This window comes from Anomalospiza imberbis, chromosome 34 (assembly GCF_031753505.1).
Source record: "Anomalospiza imberbis isolate Cuckoo-Finch-1a 21T00152 chromosome 34, ASM3175350v1, whole genome shotgun sequence".
NCBI classification, from domain to species: domain Eukaryota; kingdom Metazoa; phylum Chordata; class Aves; order Passeriformes; family Viduidae; genus Anomalospiza; species Anomalospiza imberbis.
The window spans coordinates 1,015,046-1,039,049 of NC_089714.1; the positions used below are offsets into that span (position 1 = coordinate 1,015,046).

Here is a 24,004-nt window from a genome sequence, read left to right on the forward strand (position 1 = left end):
TCCATGGGATGAAGGGGCCATTCTGACACCGTGGAACCAAGGATGCCATTGTGACACTATGGGGCATCATGGAACCACAGGTCCATTGTGACACGGCAGGGCCTCATGGAACCTTGGAGGCCATTTTGACACTTTGAGGCCTTGTGACACCAAGGAGGCATTGTGGCACTCCAGAGGCCTGTGCAGCCAAGGGGACCATAGTGACTCTGTGGGGCTCAGTGAAACCAATGCTCTGTTGTGACACTGCAAGGCCTTATGGCATCATGGAGACCATTGTGACACTACAGGCCCCATGGATCCAAGGGGCCATTGTGACACTACAGGCCCCATGGATCCAAGGAGCCATTGTGACACTACAGGCCCCATGGATCCAAGGAGCCATTGTGACACTACAGGCCCCATGGATCCAAGGAGTCCATTGTGACACTACAGGCCCCATGGATCCAAGGGGCCATTGTGACACTATGGAGTCTTGGCAGGCCAAGGGGCACTTGTCACACTGTGTGGCACCATGGAACCAAGGGGTCCATTGTGACACTTCAGGGCCCCATGGAACTAAGGATCCATGGAACAGTGCAGGACTCCATGGAACCAAAGGTCCACAGTGACATTGCGGGGCCTCATGGAACCCTGGAGGCCATGGTGACACTTTGAGGCCTCGTTGAATCCAGGGACTCTGCAGGGCCTCATGGAACCAAGAGACCCTTCTGACACTGGGAGTCCCCATGGAACCAAGCAACCATTGTGATACTGCGGCACCAAGGAGACCCCTGTGACACTGCAAGGCCTCATGGAAGCAAGGGTTTGGGCTCCCAGGGGCTACCTGACAGGTCCAGCTGATCTTGGAATGTTGAGGGCTGCCTCTCATCAGTCCCTGGAGAACTGGAGCTCTGTGCTTTCCTTCCTATGGAAAAGAACCATCCGTCTTTCCAGGTGCCCACAACCAAAACTGATACTCCTCCTGAAAAATTCCCTATATGCAAGGGTTCTCCCAGACAAAAGCTGGCAGGACAGACACCTCTGGTTGGCCTGGTCCTCTGGTGGTCACCTCTCATCTCAAGGAAGTCCTGAGGAAAGTATTTGAGCAGGTTTGACTGCTGGAACATCAATGAGTCTCTCATCCTCTAAAAAACTCAGATGCTCTTCTGATCATATGTGTCTTTTCTTTCTTATTGTGTCTAATGCATGAAATACTATTTTCAGCTAAAAAATATTATTCTTCTCACTCTACCAGTGTTTGCTGGCACAAAACAGCTCGTCTACATATGGATCCAGGTCACCTGTATAAGCAAACACAATAAGGAATCCAGCAAGAATTAATTGTCTCTGCTCCCATCTGTCACATCTCCTCTGGAGCTGGAGGTGCAGCCCCAGCACTCGGGAGGGCTCAGGGGCTCACCAGCTCAGCTCCCACACTGAGAACTTGCAGACCCTGGGCTGTTCTCCTTGGCCCCTGCACGCTCAGCCAGGCTGGGATGGACACTGATGGTTTCTGTGCCAGGCTCTCTGAGCCCAGCCCAGCTCCCTGCAAGCTCTGCCAGCTGCCCTGAGCTCTGTGCAGCACCAAGGGCCTCTCCCCAGCACAGCCCAGCCGGCTCTGGCCCCACAGCTCTGCTCAACCCAGGCTGCTCTGGCCACTGGCCCCACGGCCTCAGCCCCTGGCCAGGGCACAGCAGCAGCTGCAGCTCAGCCAGGACTCAGCCCCAGCCATGGGGGAAGGGGCTTGGCCAAGGCCAAAGGAGGCTCCCTGGGTGCCCTGCTCCCCTCGGGCTGAGGTGCTGAGAGCTCTGCAGCCCCTGCTGCCATCCCATCTGCCCAGGCCAGCACAAGAGCCCGGCCTTGGGGCCCTCCAGAGCTGCTCCTGCTCCAGGCCCAGGGCCCATCCCAGAGCTGGGGCAGCCACAAAGCTGTGCCCATTGCTGGTCATTGCTGCTCTGTTGGGGATGGAGCCTCAGCCCCTTGGAGGCTGCTGATGAATTTTACTACTCCAGAGGCCTCTTCTTTGTTGAGCTCTTCAGTTCAGGAACTCAGTGAAAAAGGCTCATAACTATTTATTTAAAATTCCCAAACAAGAAATGCCGCTGGGAAAAATTGAAGTTTTCAATCCTTCTGAGGTTAATTAGATAGATTGCAGAAGTGTATTTAAAGTGAATATACTGTTTTGAAAACTATGCAGAAATAACTGTTTTGTCCTGTTTTCTTTTTCCTGTTTTTCCTGTTTGTAGTTTGATATCAGCAATGTCCAATTGATATTGACCCCCAGCACCCCCTAATACAGTCTGAAAAGATGTGAAAATCAAGACCCTTCATGGCTGACAATCAATAACACTTTGTCCCCAACCCCTCCCCACCATTTCCCTCATCCAACCCCTGGCACTCAGAGCAGCTGAGGAATGGAGTCACATCCAGGGGTGTCCCCAGGGCTCAGGACTGGGGCCAGGTCAGTGAAATCTCTTGATTGCTGATCTGGACGAGGCCATCGAGGGCACCCTCAGGCAGTTCCCAGGTGAGCCCAAGCTGGGTGGGAGTGTGGCTGTGCTGGAGGGCAGAAGCTCTGCAGAGGGATCTGGACAGGCTGGAGCCATGGGCCCAGGACAATTGGATGAGGTTCACCAAGGCCAAGGGCCGGGTCCTGCCCTGGGCTCACAACCACCCCAAATCCCTGCCCATGCCCTGCCCCTGATCCCCACAGCCTGTCCTCTTTCCTTCATCCCTGCATTGCCAGGGACTTTCTGGGACAAGGGAGCTCTGCTCTGGGGATGGAGGGAGGTCCAAGTGCCACCACTGGAGTGGGAACCACAACTCATCAGGTTTGTGTCCTTTGGGGGTCAGGAGCCGGTGAGACTCAGAGGCACAGAAAGTTTCTCTTCATGGCCAACAGACCATGGTTGAACAGGACACAATTTAATAACAATCACACTCTTCCCTGAGCTATGTGCAACGTCCTAGCAGTGTCTGATGAGTCCACCATCCACAAGTGATTTCCATACTAAACCAGATTTTAGACAAAGGTGGTCTTGTGATAGAAATAAACACAATTAATTTCTTGCATCAGGATGCTCGTCCTGGAGTGAGGGCAAAACAGCACAAACAATTCCTGATTTGCAAAGCTGTCCGTGTTGGATGGAGAAGGGAGGTCAGGCTGCTTTTGGTGTTGAGGAAATGCTGAAACCAGCCTGACTCATTTCATCTCCTCCTGGCCTGGCTGATCTCCCCTCTTTCCCCTTCCACCCATTGGCTTCTGTCTCCCACCAGGCCCCCGGTGAAGAGCCTGGCTCTGTGTTCTCCATCCCCTCCTCGCTGGCACTGCCAGGCTGGGATGAGGAGCCCCTCAGCCTTCCCTGCTCTGGGCTGGACAAGCCCAGCTCCCTCAGCCTCTGCTCACAGCCCAAGGGCTCCAGCCCCACCTTGGAGGCCCTTCCCTAACCCTGCTCCAGCTGCCAGACATCTTTCCTGCCCTGGGGAACCCAACCCAGGCCACAGGGACCTGGATAATCCACGTCCTTGAAGTCGTGGTCCCACAGCCCTGGCCCCTTTTCCCCATGTCAGGCTCTGGGGTGGATCCTGTGGAACATCCTTTGGTGGGGGCTGTGGCTCCAGGTGGACCGGGGGGATACCAGGGGACAGGGACCCTGCTGGGCATGAACAGCATTGGACTTGTTGGGAGAAACTGTGAGGGGGAGCATGGGCAGAGTGACCAACCCAGTGACCTCACACAGCCCTCCTGGGATGTCACACAGCCCCTCTGTGATGTCACAGCCTGCTCTGAGATGTCATAGCCCATTCTCTAATGTCACACAGCTGTTCTCTGATGTCACAGCCAACTCTGTGATGTCATAATCTGCTCTGTGATGTCAGACCTCTGTCCCGTAATGTCACAGCTGGCTCTGTGATGTCACAGAGGCAATCTATGATGCCATAGCTTCTCAATAACCTCACATAACCCACTCTGTGATGTCATAGCCACTCTGTGACCTCACGTTCCCAGATGATAAATTGTCTCCACCAGGTGAACTGACAGCTGGAGCTTGTTCTCCAAAACCCCAGGCCTATGGAAACCACACAATGCCCATTGTGTCAGAAGGGGAACTGGAAGTTCACCAGCCTCAGTGTCCTGCCAGCTCAACCAGGCCCATGGGAACATTGGGGTCCACGACCACCAGGGACCACCAGAGAGACCCCCAGGACAGAAGAGAGCATGGGTAAAGGGGAGGGGAAATATGTTAATGATTTTGGGGAAATGATTATCAGATGTGTGTTTAGTCCAGGACAATCAATGAACATGTGTGCAAAATACAGAATATGAACAGAAACTTTCCTGTACTCAGCATGCTCGGCTTTGGGAGGAGCTATCCCCCGTGCACCCGGCTGAATAAAGAATGCTGCTTCTTAATGCTGCATTGGTGTCTAGGAGTACTTGGTACCCCCTTTTTGGGAAACCCTGGACTCCCCTTTCCTGGGCTCAAGGACCCCCTGGAACTCCCTTCTACCTCTGCACTTCCCTGCCCTCCATTTCTGTGACCCTGAGACCCCCCTGCACCCCCATTCCTGAGAACTGACACACCCTTTTACTCCTTTGCCCGGCACTCAGACCCCCCCTGCACCTCCTTACCCGGCACAAACCCAACCTGTTTCCGGCCCCCCACCTCTCCCAGCCCGCAGCCCCACCCTTTTCCCTGACCAGGGACCCCTGGGCCCCCATTCCTGCCTTTCCCAGCCCCCAGCCCCTCCTTTCCTCACACTCAGGAGCCCTGGCACCGCCTTTCGTGGGCACAGGATTCACTGGACACCCCATCCCAGCTCTCCCAGTCCCTGCACCCCCTTTCCTTGGCTCTGAGCCTCTGAACCTCCTTCCCAGCTCTGCCAGCCAGGACATTGGGATAGCCAGAGTTGGGATATTGGGATAGCCAGAGCCGGGATATTGGGATAGCCAGAGCCGGGATATTGGGATAGCCAGAGCCAGGATATTGGGACAGCCAGAGCTGGGATATTGGGATAGCCAGAGCCAGGATATTGGGACAGCCAGAGCTGGGATATTGGGATAGCCAGAGCCAGGATACTGGGACAGCCAGAGCTGGGACATTGGGATAGGCAGAGTTGGGACATTGGGACAGCCAGAGCTGGGATATTGGGATAGCCAGAGGTGGGACACTGGGATAGCCACATCCGGCTCAAAGACAGGAACCGGCCTGTGGCTGACAGTGACCTGGAGACAGAGCCAGTACAACCAGAGCGGGGGGAGTGAGGGGAGCCAGGGGCTGGGCTGGGATCTGTGGGAATGGAGGACTCTGAGGGGCTGGGATGGGATCTCTGGGGATGGGGGGGATCTCTGGGGCTGGGATGGGAATCCAGGGAGCTCCAAGGGGCTCCCTGGGGCTGGGACACGACTCCATGGGTCTGTTCTCTCCTCGTTCCCAGGTCTGCACAGGGTGCAGGTGGTTTCCAGCTGTGACCTCCTGTCCAACGGAGTGTCCATGGATCCCACCGGTATGGCTACGAGGGCTGGGATTTCATCTGCTTCCAGCTGGGATCCGGGAGCTTTGCAGTGTCCGATGGTGCCGCCTGGATCACCCACAGGTGCTGGGAATCCAAAGGGATCATGGTGGAGCAGATGAAGCATTACCTGGGACGCACCTGTGTGGAAGGGCCCCCAAAATACATCAGATATGGTCTGGAGGCTCTGGAGCACAAAGGTGGGTGTGGGAGGGGAAGGGCAGCGCCAGGGGAGTGCCCTGTCCCTGCCCTGAGCCCAGCACGAGCCTTTCCTTGGGTGTTGTGTGCCCTGCCTGGGGCAGGAGGGCACTGCCGGAGCGGCTTTGGTGGCCCCGGGCACCCGGCCGGGCTGCAGCCACTGCAGGGCTCCTGGGGAACGTTCCAGAGCAGAGCTGAAAGCAAACAACATTTTCTGGAGGGGATTCTGTCCCTGAGCCTGCGCTGGGAGCCCAAGGGCAACAGCCCAAAGTGCTGGAGCTCAGTGTCCCTCGGCCAGGCCGTGTTCCCTGGTTGTGCCCTGTCCCTCAGCTGTGCCCTGTCCCTGTGCCCTGTCCCTCAGCTCTGTGGGGCCACTGGTGACAACAGGACCTGGGGCAGCCCTGGGGGAGAACAACCCTGAGCCCCAGCTGGGCCAGTTCCCCCAGTTCCCCCCAGGTCACTCCCAGCATGGGCCCTGTGGCTCCCAGTCACCCCCAGTATGGTCCCAGTCACTTCCAGTTACACTCAGTGTGATCCCAGTATCATCCCAGTCACTCCCAGTATCATCCCAGTATGGTCCCAGCATGTTCCCAGGTGTTTCCATTTACCCCTATAATAGTTCCAGGCACTCCTAGTATGGTTCCAGTCCTTCCCAGTATGATCCCAGTATGAACCCAGTCACTGTTATTATGCTACCATTTGCCTCCAGTATGGTCCCAGTCACTTCAAGTCACCCAGTATGATACCAGTCACTCCCAGTATGATTCCAGTCACTCCCAGATACTCTCAGTATTATTCCAGTAGCTTCCTTTATGGTTCCTCTGTGATCCCAGTCACTCTTGGTCTCTCCCAGTAAATCCCAGTTGCTCCCAGTGTGCTTCCACTCACTCCATCCCGCCGCCACCGGAGCTCTGGCATGTCTGGACTTGTCTCCATGCTCCCAGCTGCAACATCCAGCCAGGCAAAAGTGTCTCTGGGGTGAAACACCGCAGTGGCTGCTATTTGGTTCAGCAGCAGGGCCAGACAAGCCAAGGCACATCCTGTCCTCGATATCGGTAACACCAATATTTTGGCAACCTGACATGGAGGCTGGCCCGACCCTGCCGCACCGATGGGACACTCCGGAGCTCTCGGAGCCTCACAAGACCACGGAGAGGCTTTAAGGCAGCTTGGCATCCACTGGCAGATCTTTTAGGACATAGCTCTCCAGGAGAGACTTTGGGCTTTATCCACAGAGTACTTGTGGATGTCCTGCACCTCTGGGAAGCGCACCTCCTTTTTGGTGAGCCAGACCTTCCCAGAGGAAGAACAGGGCAGCTCCTCCTGCCCCGAGGAGTCCTATTCAGGTGAAGAGAAGACCCCGCCGGACCAGGACACCGATTTGGGTGCGTATCCCCGCTCCATAGCGGGGTGGGGAGCTCAGAAACAGTCCCTGACGAGGGACTTGTTCTTTTTCGCTCTTATTTCGAGCACGGCAAGGCTGCGCAGCCCCGCGGGGTCGGGAGCGATAGCCCCGGACGGCGCGGCTCTGCCGTTTTTAAAACCCGCGTGGCAGCGGCAGCGCCGCTGGCTCAGGGGGAGCGGGGGGCTCTGCCCGCCCCCTCAGCGCAGTGCGGGGCGTTCGGATTCTCCCGCGGCACAGCGGGCGGCGGCGGCGGCTCCCGGGAGCGGCGGGAGGGCGCGGGCAGCGGGGGCAGAACCATGGCTCGGGCTTTCTCGCCGGGCGTGGGCGGCGCTGAGCCGCGGCTCCTCCGCATGGCGCGGGGGATCCCTGCTGCTGCCGGCGGCAGTTTTAAAAGCCGCACAGCCTGCTGCGCTGGGCAGGGCTAAAAGCTGCGTGTTTTCTCTTCTTAACCGCGGTGTTTGGAAATCGGTACCGAATTCGGGTTTGTTTTTGGTCGGTGTGAGGTTGGGCTGTGCCTTTTACATCTACAATGGGGGCTAAGCTAAGCACAGCACAGAAAGGCATGTATTATCAGATTATAGGAATATTAGTTAGTGGAAATGTATAGTTTTCTAAGGGGAAAATTAAAACAGTTTATAAGGTGGCTTTTTCTACACTTCCCACAAGTTTCTCCTGAACAAGTCCACAATACCCAATTTTGGGACACAATGGGTCACAAATTGATAACCTTGGGAAGGTCTGGGGACACGTCTTCAGCCGAATTTGTGTTTTGGAGTTTGCAAGTTCAATCAGCTTTACTCAAGCAAAGGGAAGTGAAGGAAAAGCCAACTAACAAGGAATGTACCTCTGCTCTTCCTATTTCTCCCCACCCCAGTTCTGAACCCTCTTCCCCAAAACTCGGTATTTGAAGGAGTGCAGACTCTGCTCACGCCCAGGGAAGCCGGCTCCCTGAGCATCTTAAAATGCCCGAGTCCCACTGTCCACAAAGTCCTGGCCAGACTGCGTGGAATTCTCCCCACCCTGTCTCCCCAGCCCAGAAACCCCGAGCACGTGTTGGTTTTTTGGAGAGCAGTGAGCACCCAAATGGCTCCCAGTCCCCAGAGAGCCAAGAAAATGGAGGATGCCAGGTGGCACCGCGCCCTACCTGGTCTCCTTCTTCCCATGATTCCCCTCAGCATCCCAAAAATCCTTTCTTTCCCCTCACGCCCCCGGATCCTCGTGACACCTTCCCTCCCCCCACCTTACCTGGCACTCCCTCAGCTCCGCCCCTCCCCCAGGGGGCGTCTGCCGACGTGACGTCACCATGCAGCCCCGCCCCCTGTTCTCACGGTGGCCCCGCCCCCTGTTCCCACGGTGGCCCCGCCCCCTGCCCGGGTTCCCACGGTGGGGGCTCGCCCACTGCTCGCCCCTGTAGCCACACCAGTGATCCCAATGCTTCCCATTCAAGGGAAAAGCAGCAGGGAACTGCAGAGCCAACGCAGGGTCCCGATTTCTCACTCGCCCCTGTCACATATCAGCATGCAGGGCAAGGGGGAGGAGCCACAGCTGCTAATTGGAAAGCTTTTGCAGAGCAAATAATAAGAGAGATTTGCAAAACACACCAACAGTATGGCCCACAGAGCCCATGCTTCCGTGGCCTTTTAAAGGCCGAACTGGGGAGGACTGTGCTAGTTCCACATTATTTAAAACAGCTTTTTTCGTGCCTCATGACCTCTACAGAATTCAAACTATGGGAAGTGGCATGGAAACAACTGCTGAAAGAGGCCCTCCCAGACTTGCATGCTGATCCAAACACAGCAAAGGATGCCAGTGGCGTGCCAATTACCATCGAGCATCTCTCCGGTGAGGGCCAGTGGTCTCTGGCCCCAGTCCAAGCTGCAGTAATCCCTGTGGTAGTCCTTGAGAGAGTCAGAGATGCAGCTGAAAAAGCCTTCTTTGCCCTTCAACCTGACGGCCCTCTCGAGCCATATAGTAAGATCACACAGCTACCATCAGAGCCTTTTTTGAAATTTCTGGAAAGGTTAACTAGAGCTATTGAAATCCAAGTTAGGAAAGAAAATGCAAGGGAAGAAGTTTTAGAGGAAATGGCATTTGCAAATGCAAATGAACAGTGTTGAGCTGTGATTTTACGCTTACCTTTAGAACCCCCCCCACACTAAAAGATGTGCTTCTAGTTTGGAACAGGAAAGTGCCTCTGAGGAGTGTGGCTCAGGACACCAGACCAAAGCTGCTGCCAAGGCCACCACAGAGAGTCGCCGTTGCCAGCCCAGTGCCCGTTCCATCAGCACAGTGGCACACTGGGCAGCAGCGAGGACCAGCAATGGTTGACCCCACAAAGCCACGCCTGCTTTGTAAGAACCTTGGGCACAGGGTTAACCAGTGTCCCCTGAAAATGCAATTGGAGGAATTTAAAAATAGCAGGGGTGGAGAACTACAAGTGCTCCCAGGGAGTCAACAACAACAAAAAAAACCTAAAAGGGGTTCTGTGGTTCTGTGCAAGCACAGGGCTCTGGCACCTCTGGGACCTCAGAGCCTGCTGTGACCTCAGCCTGCTGTGACCCCAGAGCCTGCTGTGACCTCATGGCCTTAGCTGCACCCCCAGAGTGTACCCCCATCTGTACCAATTGACTGCCCTGACTGTAAATGTTTGGCTTGATCCAAGATCATTCCTCAGCAATTCCTTTCTTTTGCCTGCTGACTTTGACTGTGACCCTGTCGCCCTGATTTCTTAGGATTTTCTAAAGCCTTCTGAATTTACATTCTTGTAGAGAGCTTTCTCATGCAACTTTCTGTAAACAACCTATTGTTTTGCATTCTTTCATAGAGGCGGAGAAATTTGATAGACTGGTAGTTTGTCCAGTGTCGTTGGAGAGGTGGCACGTTCACCTTCCAATCCACTTGCACCTTTTGAGAACTATAAATGATTGGAGTCAGAAAAAATAAATTCGTCTCTTCATGGTGACCAAAGCTGTGGTGCGTCGTTTTTCCTTGTGTCCTCTGGTGACATCTGGTGGCCGCCGGCGCGTACTACAGCTTAGGTCGGGTGAGAGTGAGCTCACCCCCCCTCCTCTTTGGCGTTTTGCCTGCTGTGTTAGTTGTGAAAAATGCATATTTTATGATTGGCTTTTCGCAAATATTAAATTGAATACTATATGTATTATGTTATATTAATTAGAAGTGGTGTATTAACATTTTAATAGTATGGTATATGTAGTTTTGTAGTTAAAATAGAACCTATGTATGTGGGTTTTTTTTTTTTACTAGCTCAAGCAAGGGATGAGATAATGAAGAAACTCTTCACACAGAGATGACAATGATGGGGGCCCATAAAGAATTACTGCCTCCTTATCGGAAAAGACAAACATTCTTCCACCTTCTCTCTGTCTTTATGGAACCACCAGGATTAAGGGGAAGAAGTTGACAAAAACCAGAAAAGTTCTTAATTTGCAAGGAATTTATGCATCATGTATGAGATGTATGAATATGCAACAGGCTACTGCTTTTAAAGATTATTCCTTTGTTCACAAGGCATGCTTATCGGGCTTAAGTGCCCGAGAGCATCCGGACGTCCGTAATTCTTTGCTTTTTATTGTCTTGTAATTATCCTAACTCTAAATTTTTATTACTCTAATTGTATTACTATTTATATAACCATTTTATTATTATTAAACTTTTAAAATTTTAAAAACCAAGTGATTGGCGTTTATAACAATCTACAATATGCTAAAAATTGTAAAACCTAAACTTCTCATCCATGTGACATACTAAACTACACTCTCCAATCCCTAAAATCCCTAAATGCCTGTTGCCCCCGGGGGATGCTATGTTGGTATTCTCCTTCCTCAGCCCCGGGGATGCTCCGCTGGTTGCCCTGGTCCTCCCAGTTCCATCGTCCTCGTTCCAGGGCGATGCCCCGCCACTCTCGGTGCTCACTGCCTCATGGGATGCTCTGGCGGGGTCCTCCCCCCTCTCCCCCGGGGCATTCCTCACCGCTGTCCGTTGCCAGAGGTGGCGCCGGGGCGCTCCCGGGGCTCTGACGCCGCCAACGCCGCCGCTCCCATCGCCGGGCCCGCACTGAGCCCTGTGTGCCAGCACACGCCTTTTATAGTCCGGGCAAGCCCCGCCCTCCCACCGACAGCCAATGGGAGTGCAGTGATGTCATAGTGGTGAGGGGCTGAGTGTCAAGGCCGCTTGTGATGTCACAATGAAGGGGTGGGGCCAGAATGAGAGTGCGATCTGATTGGACGATGCGGAAGGCGTTCCTGCACTGATTGTTCCAGGCGCTGATTGGTTGGATTGACGCTGGGGGGCGGGGCAAGGCGGGGAGTGGGCGTGGCTCACATGGGGGTAGTCCCAGCCCCATTCTGGGGATCCCAGGCCCATAGGGAGGGGTCTCTGGGGGTCCCTGTCCCATTTCTGGGGGTTGTAGGTTCATGGAGATGGGTCTGTGGTGGTTCCAGTCCCATGGGGATGGGGCTCTGGGGGCACCAGCACCATTTTGGGGGGTTTTAGGGTAATGGGGAGGTTTCTCTGGAGGTCCTAGCCCCATTTCTGGGGTGGCCAGTCCATAGAGAGGGGTCTTCTGGGGGTCCCTAGACTATGGGGAAGGGTCTGTGTGCTCCCAGTCCCACTTTTGAGGGGGAACTTTATGATTCGTGTGGGTGGCGAGTGACTCGTGGGGACAGCAAAGATCAGCCACAGAATTTAATAAGATTTTTTGCCAATTTTACTTTGGAAAACACCTTACCTTTGGAGGATGCTCCGGTGGGGGTCCGTACTCCTTCTGCCTGATCCCGGCACTGTCTTCATCGTTGCCTCGTGGGGATGCTCTGCTGGTGTCCTCCCTCCTCACCCCGGGGCATTCCCCGCCGCTGGCCGCCGTCCATGGCCGGAGGTGGCTCCAGGGCGCTCCAAGCTGCTGAGGATGTCAGCAGCCCCCACTGAGGCCATCCCTGCCCAGAGACCGTGGGGGAATGGGCAGACAAGGAGAGCGTCCCTGGGGCTGGGGCAGCAGAACTCAGAGGCACCAGCGGCTCCAGCTGGGAAATGGAGTGTGGAATGGGGCTGTGAAAGCCCTGCCTGGGCTGTGCCAAGCAGGACACACAAGCCCTGACCCCCATCCCCCAAACAACTCTCTCAAGGAAACATTTAAGAGGAATTACAATTGTTTGTGTCCTCTGAGTTGGATGCACTGGAGAAATACCAACAAGAGATTCTCCGGAGCTCCAAACAACAAAACAGCCTTTTTTGGGAACTTTAGAAACCCAGAGAAACTTTGGTAAAAGGTTTAGCATGACATTCAATCAACAAAAACACTTCCCAAAGCATTACCTTGGCCCATTCAACTTCACAGACTATTAGCTTATTCAATTTTAAGTTAATCAACATTTGCACGAGGACCAAAATAGAAGAAATAGACACAGAAAGAGAGAAAGACAAAAAATATACAGAGAAGCACACACAGAGCTACCAACTCCTGGATTCCAGCAGTGTTCAGATAGAAATTCCAAGGGGAGGTAGGGTCAAGCTGTGTGCTTGCCTTGTGCTCAGCCTTAAACACCCCTTGGTGTTCCTGGGCCCTTCCCCCAGGTGGGACTTGGGGTCATTTGGTCACTCAGGAGCTGGGCTGGGGGCTCCAGAGGTGGCTGTGGAGCATTGCCTGTGCTGTGCCAGGGACTGGCAGACACTGCTGGGCTGGGATAGAGGCTCTGGGGGGATTGGGGTTCCAGGGCAGGGCAGGGCTGGGGTTCCAGGGCAGGGCAAGGCTGGACCTGCCCCTTCCTCCCCACACAGGAAATGTTTCCAGCCAACAATCTCCTGCAGTCTGTCACAACAGGCAGTGTTGGAGGTGAAATCCCAGTTCTGGCCATGGGCACCTGGACAAGAAGGACAGTTCTTTTCCATAGCAATGAAAGCCCCAGGTCTTGGCTCATTTCTGGTTTGATTGCCTGGATTCTGTTTGGTTTTGTTGTTGCTTTGTTTCCTTGGTGTGCCTGCAGAGTCCAGTCAGGAGCAGAGTGATGCTTGCCAAGGAACTTTGTGGTGCTGTTGCTTAATATTAAATCTGGTTTTTGCTGATCCCTTGCTGGGGATTTTTTCAGCGCTCTCAAGCCCTCGTTGGTAATAGGGTGAAGGAGCCCTGGCCCAGGCTCTGGCCCTGGGGGACACGGGGACACTGCCGGGGGGTCCCTGTCCCCCTGTCCCACCCCCCACAGCCCCAGCCCCCGTCCCCGTGTCAGGCTCTGGGGTCGATCTCGTGGAACATCCTCTGGGGGAGGCTGCGGCGCCGGGGGCGGGGGGACGCGGAGGGACAGGGGACCCCTCTGTGCACGAGCAGCGTTGGACTTCTCTGGGGGAACTGGGAGGGGGGGCCGGGGTGGAGTGACCTCCCCAGTGACCTCACACAGCCCCTGTGATGTCACACAGCTCCTGTGATGTCACAGAGCCAACTCTGAGATGTCACCCTGTGATGTCATACACCTGCTCTGTGATGTCACAGAAGACTGTGAGATGTCACAATGTCACCCTGCAATGTCACTATTTGTTCTTTGGTGTCACAGCCTGCTCTATGGCATTACACAGCCACCCGGTGATGTCACAACCCACTCTCTGTCGTCACAGATCCACCCTCTATGATGGCAGGATCTGCTCTATTACCTTATACCCTTCTCTATGATGTCACAGCCTGCCCTGGGATGTCACAACCCCCTCAGTGATGCCACAAAACCCTTCCTGTGATGTCATACTGCCACTCTGTAATGTCACAGCACACACTTTGATCTCACTGCCTGCTCTGTGATGTCATACAGCCATGCCATGATGTCACAGCCTGCTCTGTGATGTCACACAGTCCCCTCTGTCATGCCATAGCTGCTTGATGACCTCACACAACACACTCTGTGATGTCATAGCCCAGTCTGTGACTTCACACAACCCACTCTGTGCAGTCTCACAGCCCCTCTCTGACATCACAGCTGCTCTGTGCCTCTGTGACACAGCCACAGAGCTGCTGCTGTGACACAGCCCCCTCTGGGACACCCCACAGCCCCTGCCAGTGCTGAGCCCCTGTGAGCTCTGTCTGTGCCCTGCTCGTGTCCCTGGGATGCCCTGGCAGTGCCCCAGCCCTGCTGGGCTGTGCACAGGAGCTGCTCCTGGCCAGAGCTGTCTCTCTGCAGCGCTGCCCTTGCCAGGAGCTGCCTCTGGGCCAGGAGCCCAGCCCAGCTCAGCAGCACAGACACAGCACCAGGACTTTAATGACCTCTGGGGCTGTGGTGCTGTTTGCATCAGACCCAGTCCCTTGAAGTGTGCTCAAAGAACTTCTCAAGAACTCAAAAAGTCGGATTCAAATTCCAAATTTCTTTAACTGTTAATGGGTTCCACTCAAGGACACAATTCATATCAAAGTGTCCCCAGGCCCCAGGCAGAGCCGAGAACTGGAGGCACTGATGACAGGTGGGGACAAACAAGGCAAAGGTGTCTCTGGTGCTGAGCAAACCTGGATGTGTTTCAGGAATGCAAAGGGCCAACGCTCAGCCCCAGCCCCTGGCAAGGCAGATCCTGTCCCTCCCGCCTTGCTCAGGGCTCTTCCCGGGATGGGCACTGCCATGTTGGGATGTGCCATGCCAAGGGCAGGACCATGGGGCGGCCCCTGCCAGGCTGCTGAGCAGGGACAAGGAGGCAATGAGGCCCCAGGGCTGCAAGGGTCACTTGTCCCCTCGTGGCCTCAGGCCCAGGGCCAGCAGCCATGGCCAAAGGGCTGCACAGGTTGGCTCTGTCAGGGCCTTGCAGCTGCTGCACATCCCTGTGCCCTCTGCAGCCCAGGCTGTCCTGCGGTGTCCCTGCCCTGGCCTCTGTCCCTGCAGGCTGTCGTCATCCCCCGGCTGCCCCACCTCGCTGGCCCCTTCCTTTGCTGACAGCTCTGCCTCCTGCCTGCCCCTGCCTGGCCACACAAAGCCTTGGGCTGCTCCAGTCTCCTTCTGGGGACGTGTTGCACCACAGCCCTGACCTGGGAGGGAAATTCCTCTCCTCTTGTGTCCAGTCTAGGTGGGATGGCCCTGGCAGAAAGGTCTCCTTGGATTCCAGCAGATCCAGGCTCTGACCGTGCCTCTGTTCCTCTCTCTTCCAGCCCTTCAAGCCCTGAGTGAAAACAACAGCCCCTCCTGCAGAAGCATATTTGTTCAGGTGATGTTGGAGGGAAGAGCTGCAGAACTACTTTCATCTGCTGGCTCAGAAGAACCAGTGTCTCTTTAAGACCTGCAGATCCCTTGGAAGGTGAGACCACCTGGAGACCAGAGGAGACCAGCTGGAGCTCCAGGCACAGCTGATGACTGGCACAGCTGAGCCTGTGGGAAGCTCCCATAGCTCCTGCCTTCTCCCTCCCTGTTGACAGCTCCCTCCCTGCAGCCCTCAGACCCTGCCCATCCCCTTTCTTCCCTCCCAGCTCATCCCTTTGCTTCGCCTTCCATTAATGAACACTTTGGCTTCTTCGCTTTACCTGCATCTCTGTGGAGCTGAAGCGATGCAAATCCGGGGCCCTGGGACACACAGGCCCCTCCTGCCGTTCTCTTCCACGCCGTGTTTTGTGCACACACTCAGAGGAACGAGGGCAGATCAGGCTGGGAAGGACCCTGTGCTGAAGGTCCAGTTCCACAACACTGTGGAGTTACAGATCTTGCTGAGCACCCTGGAGCCCCTGGATTTTGGAAGAGCCAAGCTGAGGATTCTCTGAACCCAGCTGTGAAGGATTCCATGGCAAGCATCCACGGAGGGCAAAGGAGCTTGGAATGCTGCAAGTTTTCAAGAATACCTTCCTGAAAGCACAGCAGTGCTCCATCCCTGCACAGGATCAGGAAGAGGGCAGAACCAGAGACCATCTGGGCTTAACAGAGAGCTTTGGTGTGCCCAAGAGCAGCTGAAGCAGCAGCATGGTGCCCGAGACTCAGACATGTGACTGTGCCAGTGCCCGGAGCGCTGTCAGGCAGTGCTGGGATCCCGGGTGTGGTTCTGGTCCCCACAACCGAGGAATGGCAGCCCCAGCCTCAGACCCAGTCAGAAAGCCAACCAAGGGAGACCAGAGGGAGGGCACCCTTCCAGTTTCTCTTGAGCATGGCCGCAAAACAACCCCTGCTGCTTCTTCCTCCCCCTGTGTTTGGGCTGTGCTGGTGGCAGAGCCAGCCAGGTTGTGCTCTGCGTTCCAAAGCCTGTTGAGAGCTGGCATGAAAAGTGCTGCATGCACAGCGGAGAGTCCTGGAAGGTGCTGGCAAGAGCGTCCTGCGGGAACAGGGCTCTGGGCTCTGGGCTCTGGCTGGAACAGCCTGGTTTTGCTGCAGTGACCACAGGCAGGAGTTGAGGCAGGTGAAGAGGCAGCAGGCAGCTTGTGTTTGTAGAGGGCCTGGGGCTGCCCCTCTGAAGCTCCACCTGGAAACACACTTGGGGGAATACGAGCTACAGCTGGAGTGCCTGTCCTGAAAGGACCTGAAGTCATTCAGCCTTGCCAGCTTTTCTTAAGAGTGTGTTGGTGTTCCCCAGGACAGTTACACATTTGGGGAAATGCCTTTGGAGGAAAGGGGCTTGCTTCTCAAGGAAAGTGCTTCCCAGGGAGCTCACAGTGAGGCAGGTGCAAGTGTCTCCCTTTGGATCTCTGTGGTCCGTTCACTGCCTGAGGCCCGTTGCACTTGGCAGAGGGGCAGGGCAAGGGAGAAGGCTGTGAAGAGCAGGTTTGGCATCCACCTGGACCTGTGGAGACCAACCCAAGCACCTGCAGCAGGGTGTGTTCCCCCCTTTGGACAGAGGCGTGAGCAGGAGCATCTCTGTCCAGCCGTGAGCCCCAGAGCTCTCTCTGAGAGCTGTGAATTAAAAGGCCTTTACACACACACTTTTCACCTCTTCCCTGTCTGCTGTGTTTCACCTCTTGGCAATGTGCATGTGGCTCTTGCTTGGTTGAAGCTGCTGTGGCCCAGGGCCAGCACAGAGCTGGGCTGGGTGGGCCAGGCAGCGTGGAGAGTCTTGGCTGATCTTGGTGTGTCCCTGGCCTCAGAAAAGGCTGGGAAGGTTTGCCTCCCAAGGCGTCCTGCTCATTGGCTCTCCCTGTGCACCCTGGAGAGAACAAGGTAGGCATTTCTGGCAGCTGGGCATCAGCAGGCCTGAAAGTGGGGGTGTGTTGTGGAGCGAGCCCAGCTGAGATACCCTGAGAGGAGCCCAGTGCTCCTTGCTCCCCTGTGCTGACACGTGAGTGTTTGTCTGGTTTCGGGATGGCCCTGGCTGTGTGAGGGGTGCTACGTGGACACGAGACAGCCGGTCCTGTCCCGCTGGGTCCCAGCAGTGCCTCCCAGCACTCCTGCATCCACGTCAGGATGCTGGCCAAGAGAGGTCCTGGAAGCTGAGGCAGCTGATTTTAAGCTTTTGCAGGTGCCTACAGGCCAAGGCCAATGGTGTTCCCTCAGGATACAGCAGTCCTGAGGGGTCTCCCTCATTCAAACGAATCGGCAGACAAATGCATTGTCAGCCAAAAGCCCTTTGATTGACCTGGCAGGAGGGCAGGGGTCTGCACCCACTGAAATGTTTCTCCACCATGTATAAATTTCAGTGGGTTGATGTAGGAATTGTATCAAAATCACCATCCATCTTTACACTGCTGAGGTGATTCCATAGGCAGGCGGTTGGAAATACATTGTGTCAGATTCCCATACTTGAAGCTGATGTCCAGGCCCTGGCCAGGAGCGGTCTCGATGCCCCAAAGCAGCACAAAGTCTTCCTCACGGCTTCCCTGCACAGGGCTGATTCCACACTTGCCCTTAGTTCTTCTGGTAGACTGTGTCTAAAGCTTTTTGTCAGGTCACTCTCATGTCAAGTTAGGCCTGCCAGGTTTTTGTTATGCTAACTGGTGCTAAGTACTTAGGTATGTCTGTGCTAATTACTTGTTTACTCATGTGAATTGCTTGTGCTTACTTATGTCAATCCAAGGCCTTGTTCCATCCCCAAAGGTGCCTGAGGCCACCCGCTCCTTGTGGCACCAGTTGATTTCCTGTGGAATGTTCTCCCTCCCCGAGGGTAAAGAGGGAGCTGCAGAAAGAGCTTGCCAGGCTGCTCTCCATCCTTTCCCAGCACTCCTGGTGAAGTGGAGAAGTCCGAGCTGAGCGCAAAGGTGCAAATGGAACAGCCGTGCACAGGAAGGCTCGGTGAGAAGGATGATCCAGGATCCATAGGCCTGGCAGCCTGAGCGTGCTCCAGGGGAAGGCCTTGGAGCAGATCCTCCTGAGTGCCATCCCACGGCACCTGCAGGGAACCAGGGCGTCTGCTGGAGGGTGGGAAAGCTCTGCGGAGGGACAGACAGCTGGGGCTCCTGGCGGGGTGTTGAGGGCATCTGTGCGGGAGTTTGGGGGGCTTGGTGCTGGTGGGGTGTTGGAGAAGGAGTTGTCTGGAAGGTGAGAGGTCTAGGCTGGAATTTGAGTCAGTTTGAAGGCAGCATCTGTGCTTTGGCACAGCTTTGGTTAGGGAGGGCAGAAGGAATATCTGTGACTTTTCCTCTTCATGGTCCTGATTGTCCTGCAGGGAACAAGAGGGGAGAGCTGTACATTACTGGCCACTCAGATCTCTGTACCAGGGGGAGGATTAGCCCTTTTGCCATCTACTCAATTCTTTGAGCTACTTTTCTAACACTGAGTGGACTTTGATTTCTTGAGAGCTTTTATTCCTTAAGAGAAAGAGGATATTATCATCCCTACATAGAAAACCAAAGAATGGCCCTTGTTTTTGCCCTTGTTTTATGTAGTGTTATGTTCTGTAAAGTGACCCTCAGTGGATGAGGTTAAGGCAAATGAGTTGCTGCTTTGAGATTGGAAGCAAAATTCCAACTCTTCACCTCCTCAGGCCATCCCAATTAATTTGGGAAGTTTGCAACTTTTTGGAACTGCTTGCATTGAGGAATGGGAAGTAAAGCTTTCCTGAATTGAGGATTCTTACTTGCCAGATTCTTCTGTGCCTTGGCCGCTAAGGTGTTTTTGTGCTGAAGGCAATAACTTCAATGAGAAAATAATTTCAGCATGGAGTAAGAGCTTCTGACAGAGACCCAAGTGTTGCCAGCAGTTGCTCCAGGTGCTCCTGCCAAGAGCCCCTGCAGGCAGGAGCGCAGCCCCCAATGCATGTGGGCTTTGGCTCCCTCTGGCACAGAAGCCCCCCACGAGCACAGGTCTCTGGGGCAGGAGACGGGCACCGGTGCTGCCAGGGCTCGGGGGTGGCAGGTCTGCTTGGGCAGGGACCCTGCCACACCTGCTGATGTCAGCGCTCCCCGGGCCCCAGGGGTCAGAGCAACATTCGTGCCCTGGCCCACACGTTCCTTGTCTGTGTCACACCCGCGGGTTTAGGATGGCCACCAGCCGGGACGTGTCCCAAGGAGGCCGTGCCAGCTTCTGTGAAGGCCCCGTGCCCTTCCCAGCGCGGCTGCGTTGGCAGCCCTGGGGGCTCCTTCTGCTGCCCTGAGCCTGCAGAGCAGGGCAGCTTTTGCTGATGGTTTCAGCCGTTCCTAAAGATCCTGTCGGGCTGTCTTAGACACTTGGGGTGAGGGATTCCTTCCAACCTGAGCCACTTTGGGTGGGCTGGGGGTGGCCCCAGAGCAGGGGGCAGTGTGTGCAGGGGCCCTTTGTGACACGGTGCAGCACGGTCACCGTGGCATGGAACGGGACAGCGTGTCCAAGGGCCCTTTGTGACACGGGGTGACATAGGAGCTGGTGGTGACAAGACCATGCCACAGTGCTCGGAGCACGTGACGGGACAGGACGGGACAGAGCGGTGCCGTGAGGAGCCCCCGCACAGCGCACTCGTTCCTGTCTGACCCGGAAATTTTCTGAGGCATTATTCCTGCAGCTGACCTCGAGGCCAGACCACAGGACTTGGTGACCTGTGGCCTTCCCGAGGCTTCTCTCCTGCAGGTGTCCTCGAGGGCAGACCGTGGGACTTGGTGCCCCAGAGGCATCTCCCATCCCTGCCACCAGTGCCCTCGAGGCCTGACCACAATCCTTGACAGGAGTCTCCTGTCCTTGTGGCAGGAGCCCTCGAGACCAGAGTGCAGGACTTGCTGTCCTGTCGCCTTCCTGAGGCTTCTCTCTTGAAGGTGCCTTCCAGGCACGACTGCAGGCCTTGCTGACTCGGAGCTTTTCCGAGGCATCTCTCCTGCAAGTAGCCACAAATCCAATCACTGACATGGAGCAGAGACCCCCGAGAGTGCCCAAGCTGTCCTGGGTGGAGGAAGAGGAAGAAGGCGCTGGAGCTGGCCCTGCACAGGAGACCTGTGCTGCCCTGCTGGATATGCTCGTAGAGGAGGGGTTTTGCAATCCAAAGCAAGTAAGCAGCCTGTGGCCAGGGTTTGATCCTCCCAGGAACTGGTTGGCCTCCCAAGCCATGGCTACTGCTCACTGGAAGCCTTTGAGGCCATGGCAGTGTGGTGGGAAGGGAAGTACTGCTCTGGGGAAGCTGGGAACATTCCTCCCTCTGGCAGCTTTCCAAGTCCCCCCGTGCCTTCTCCAGGTGCCTGCCATGGTGAGGTACATCCACCAGTGGCTCATGGCCAGTCAGTTTGCTGAGCACAGGCTGAACAGGGCCCTGCTGGATCTCACCAACACACAGCCCGCTGATGTAGTAATGTGTCCTGGTTTTGGGCAAATTTGGGAGAAAACCTCCAGAAGGAGCCCCCAGAAAGCAAACCCCCCCACCGCCCCTCCCCCACCTGGTTCGGGAAGAATTTCCTCAGAGAGTAGTGGAAACAACCTGTTTATTGAGCAGGCAAAGCACTCCCCAGCACAAAAAATGAACAACACCAGATGACAAAAAGTCTTTCTACGCTCTGAAGAGGTGACAAATTCAGAAAGTCTCTGCTGGGAGTGGTTGCCCAGTTATCGGTCTCCGGTGCTGGAGATGGCTGCTGCAGCTCACAAAATGCTGGCTCTCAGTGTTTCTTGGTGTTTCCCAGGTCCCAGTCCTGAGCAGGTTCAAATGGTATTCAGGAAAGGGAAAGAAAAAAAACAGTCCAGGGAAAAAATTGGATTGCCTAGCTAAACTAACTAATAAGCAAAAGCAAGGGCAAAAGCAAAAAGCAGGAGCAAGAGCAAAGCGAAAGCAAGCAAGCCAGCAAGAAAGCCAGCAAGCCCTAGCCTCTCCTAGACACAGACTTTGGGGAGAGGTGAGCCGGCTGGAAACAAGACAAAACAAACCTTCACTTTTCGGAGCCAGTCCTGAAGGCACAGAACATAACATCAAGCATAAACAGAACACACGACAGGGGATGCAAGCACCATAATGTCACCCGAGGACATTCCACCCCTTATCTCCGAATCGTCAACATACTACCAAACATCATGTAAAAACTTCATCAAGTAAAAACTTCCATCTTTCACTTACTCAGACACATTTCCTTCCATCTCTCTTGCTCAAACCTTTGACACACATTTCCTTCTATATCACTTGCACAAACCTTTGACACTTACACATTTCCTTCTGTCTCATGTCGGTGTGGTTTAATGTACAGACAGGGGCAGTAACATCCAACAAACAGTGATATTTGCGTATGAGATCTCCCTGAGGTACACATCGTGTTCTTCCCTATTTCTGCATTATTCACCGTGTACAACCTGGTCCCTGAGCAAAGACAATCCCACCAATGGGTTTGTCTGTACTCGAGGCAGAATTGATCCACACTGTCTTCCCTAACAAACCTCTGATATGTGCCACTGGGATTTTATCAACCTGGATCGGAGCAGCATATAAAAAGGAGCAGTTCCAAACATATGGCACATTATGCCAATCAGCCTTCTGATGAGCCTGTGACATTTCTTACTCAACAGTGACATTGCAGTGGTGGCCACCAGGCCGGCTTGCCAAGGGAGGCTTCTGGCCATGCCCTGCAAGCAGCTGCTGTTGCCAAGGCGCCTTTGGTGCCTCAGGCTCTCCCTGGCACAGCTCCCAGCACAGCACTCTGCCCTTGTGCCCGAGGCCTTCCCTGTGCTGGGGCTGGCCTGGGGCTTTTCCTGCAGCAGGACCTGCCCTGCTCCGGGCACAGGAAAAGCAGTTCCTGCTGGAGCAGGAGGCTCTGCCTGCGGTGGGCTCAAACCACTCTAGCAAGGCCCTGGTGACTTCAAAATTGCTTCCTAGAGCAGAATAGTCTATAATTGGTATAGCTCCTTTATTGAGGAGTAAATAACTATTTTTTAAATTTTATTCTGTGTTGTAAATAGACCGTTTTATCTAATAATGATCAGAATCAATCATAGCTGTATTTATACAGATTTATCTGGTATTACATCATTAATCTTTTGGGACAAATTGCATTAAGGTTCAATTCCACCTGTCCAATCTGCAGGGTCGGGATGGGATCCAGCCGCTGCCAGTCTCTTCTATTAGAAGGAATTCTAGAAGTCTAGAATTCTGGGGTGCTGCAGGGGTTTCAGGATCTATGGTGGCTGTTGGGGGACATTTCTCCACCTCATGACTCAGCAGGAGTTTCTCCAGTAAGGAAATAAAGCTTTTGCCTGAAGCTCCCATTCTGCCCACGACAGGAACCCCTGTGAGTGCCCGTGACATCCCGGCTCTTTGTCAGCCTGGGGACTCCTGGGATGTCACTGTGGAGCCCCTGTGAGTGCCTGTGACAGATCGGTGCCTTTGCAGCCCAATGTCCCCTGGGATGTCACCATGGGATGGCTGTGACTGCCTCTGACCACACGGCTCTTTACCATCCCCAGAAACCCCTGGGAGGTCTCCATGGAGCCCCTGTCTCTGCCTGTGACATTCCAGCTCTTGAACAGCCTGGAGACTCTTGGAAATTCCCCATGGAACCCCTCTGAGTGCCTGTGACAAATCTGATCCTTAGCAGGCAACCATCACCAGGAACCCCTGTTGCTGTGGTCAGTTTCCATGGCAACCATCACCAGCCCCTGTTGCTATGGTCAGTTTCCATGGCAACCATCACCAGCCCCCTGTTGCCATACTCTGTTTCCATGGCAACCATCACCAGCTCCTGTTGCTATGGTCAGTTTCCATGGCAACCATCACCAGCCCCTGTTGCTATGGTCAGTTTCCATGACAACCATCACCAGCCCCTGTTGCTATGGTCAGTCCCTGGGCAGCTCCATGGAGACCCCATGCCAGGGGTGGTTGCCATGGACACCAGCTCAGGCCTGGAGCCAGAGCCCGTTGCCATGGCAACCATTGGCAGTCCCATCCCCAGGGCCATGGGATCCCAGAACCACAGAACTGGCTGAGCTGGGAGGGACCCATCAGGATCCTCGAGTCCAACTGCTGGCCCTGCACAGGACACCCCAACAATGCCAGCCTGGGCCTGGCAGCAGTGTCCAAACGCTGCTGGAGCTCAGAGAGCCCTGGAGCTGTGACCCTTCCCTGGGGAGCCTGGGCCAGTGCCCCAGCAGCCTCTGGGCAAAAACCTTTTCCTGAGATCCAACCCAAGCCTGCCCTGTCTCAGCTGCAGCCGCTCCCTCCAGTCCTGTCCCTGGGCACCAGAGTGAAGAGGTTCCCACAGCCCCAGCCAGGGACCTGCTCCCAAGGCTGTTGCCATGGCCACCAGGGCTGGGACCAGCTGGGATGCTCGGTTTCCAAGGGCCGGGGTTCAGGAATGGGATTCCCCAATTTCCTGCTCCCCCTAAAAACCGTGCTGCCGCTCACTGCCCTCCCGCCTCCCATGGAAAGCACAAAAGGCAAAGATCCTGGGCTGGGAGGAGAACAATTTACTGGGAACAGCAACGAGACAAGGAACAAACAGGAACAGAAAAAATACTGATAACAGAAGGGATAAGAAAAACTATTTACAGGGAAGACTACATCACAACTGACTGGCTCTTCCTGGCCATGTATTTCCTCCTGCCTGGAAAGGACACCCTTCTCCTCGGGGACAGAGAGAGAGAGAGA

General features: G+C 54.9%; 1 protein-coding gene and 1 pseudogene across 4 annotated transcripts in view; one reads left to right on the forward strand and one right to left on the reverse strand.

Annotated features, from left to right (window-relative positions):
• LOC137464017 (zinc finger protein 850-like) overlaps nt 1-24,004 on the forward strand; it is a 646,379-nt pseudogene that overhangs the window by 500,795 nt on the left and 121,580 nt on the right.
• Nucleotides 1-24,004, reverse strand: part of LOC137464016 (zinc finger protein 850-like) — a 506,586-nt gene that overhangs the window by 369,402 nt on the left and 113,180 nt on the right. The window contains exon 3 of one of the 4 annotated variants that reach the window (XM_068175349.1): nt 16,972-16,980. The exons of 2 other annotated variants lie outside the window; for them this stretch is intronic. In XM_068175349.1, the coding sequence (XP_068031450.1) occupies nt 16,972-16,980 (9 nt within the window). Of the gene's footprint in view, nt 1-16,971; nt 16,981-23,802; nt 23,981-24,004 lie in introns of those variants that run through there. One more of the 4 variants, XR_010994046.1, reaches the window with a different exon arrangement.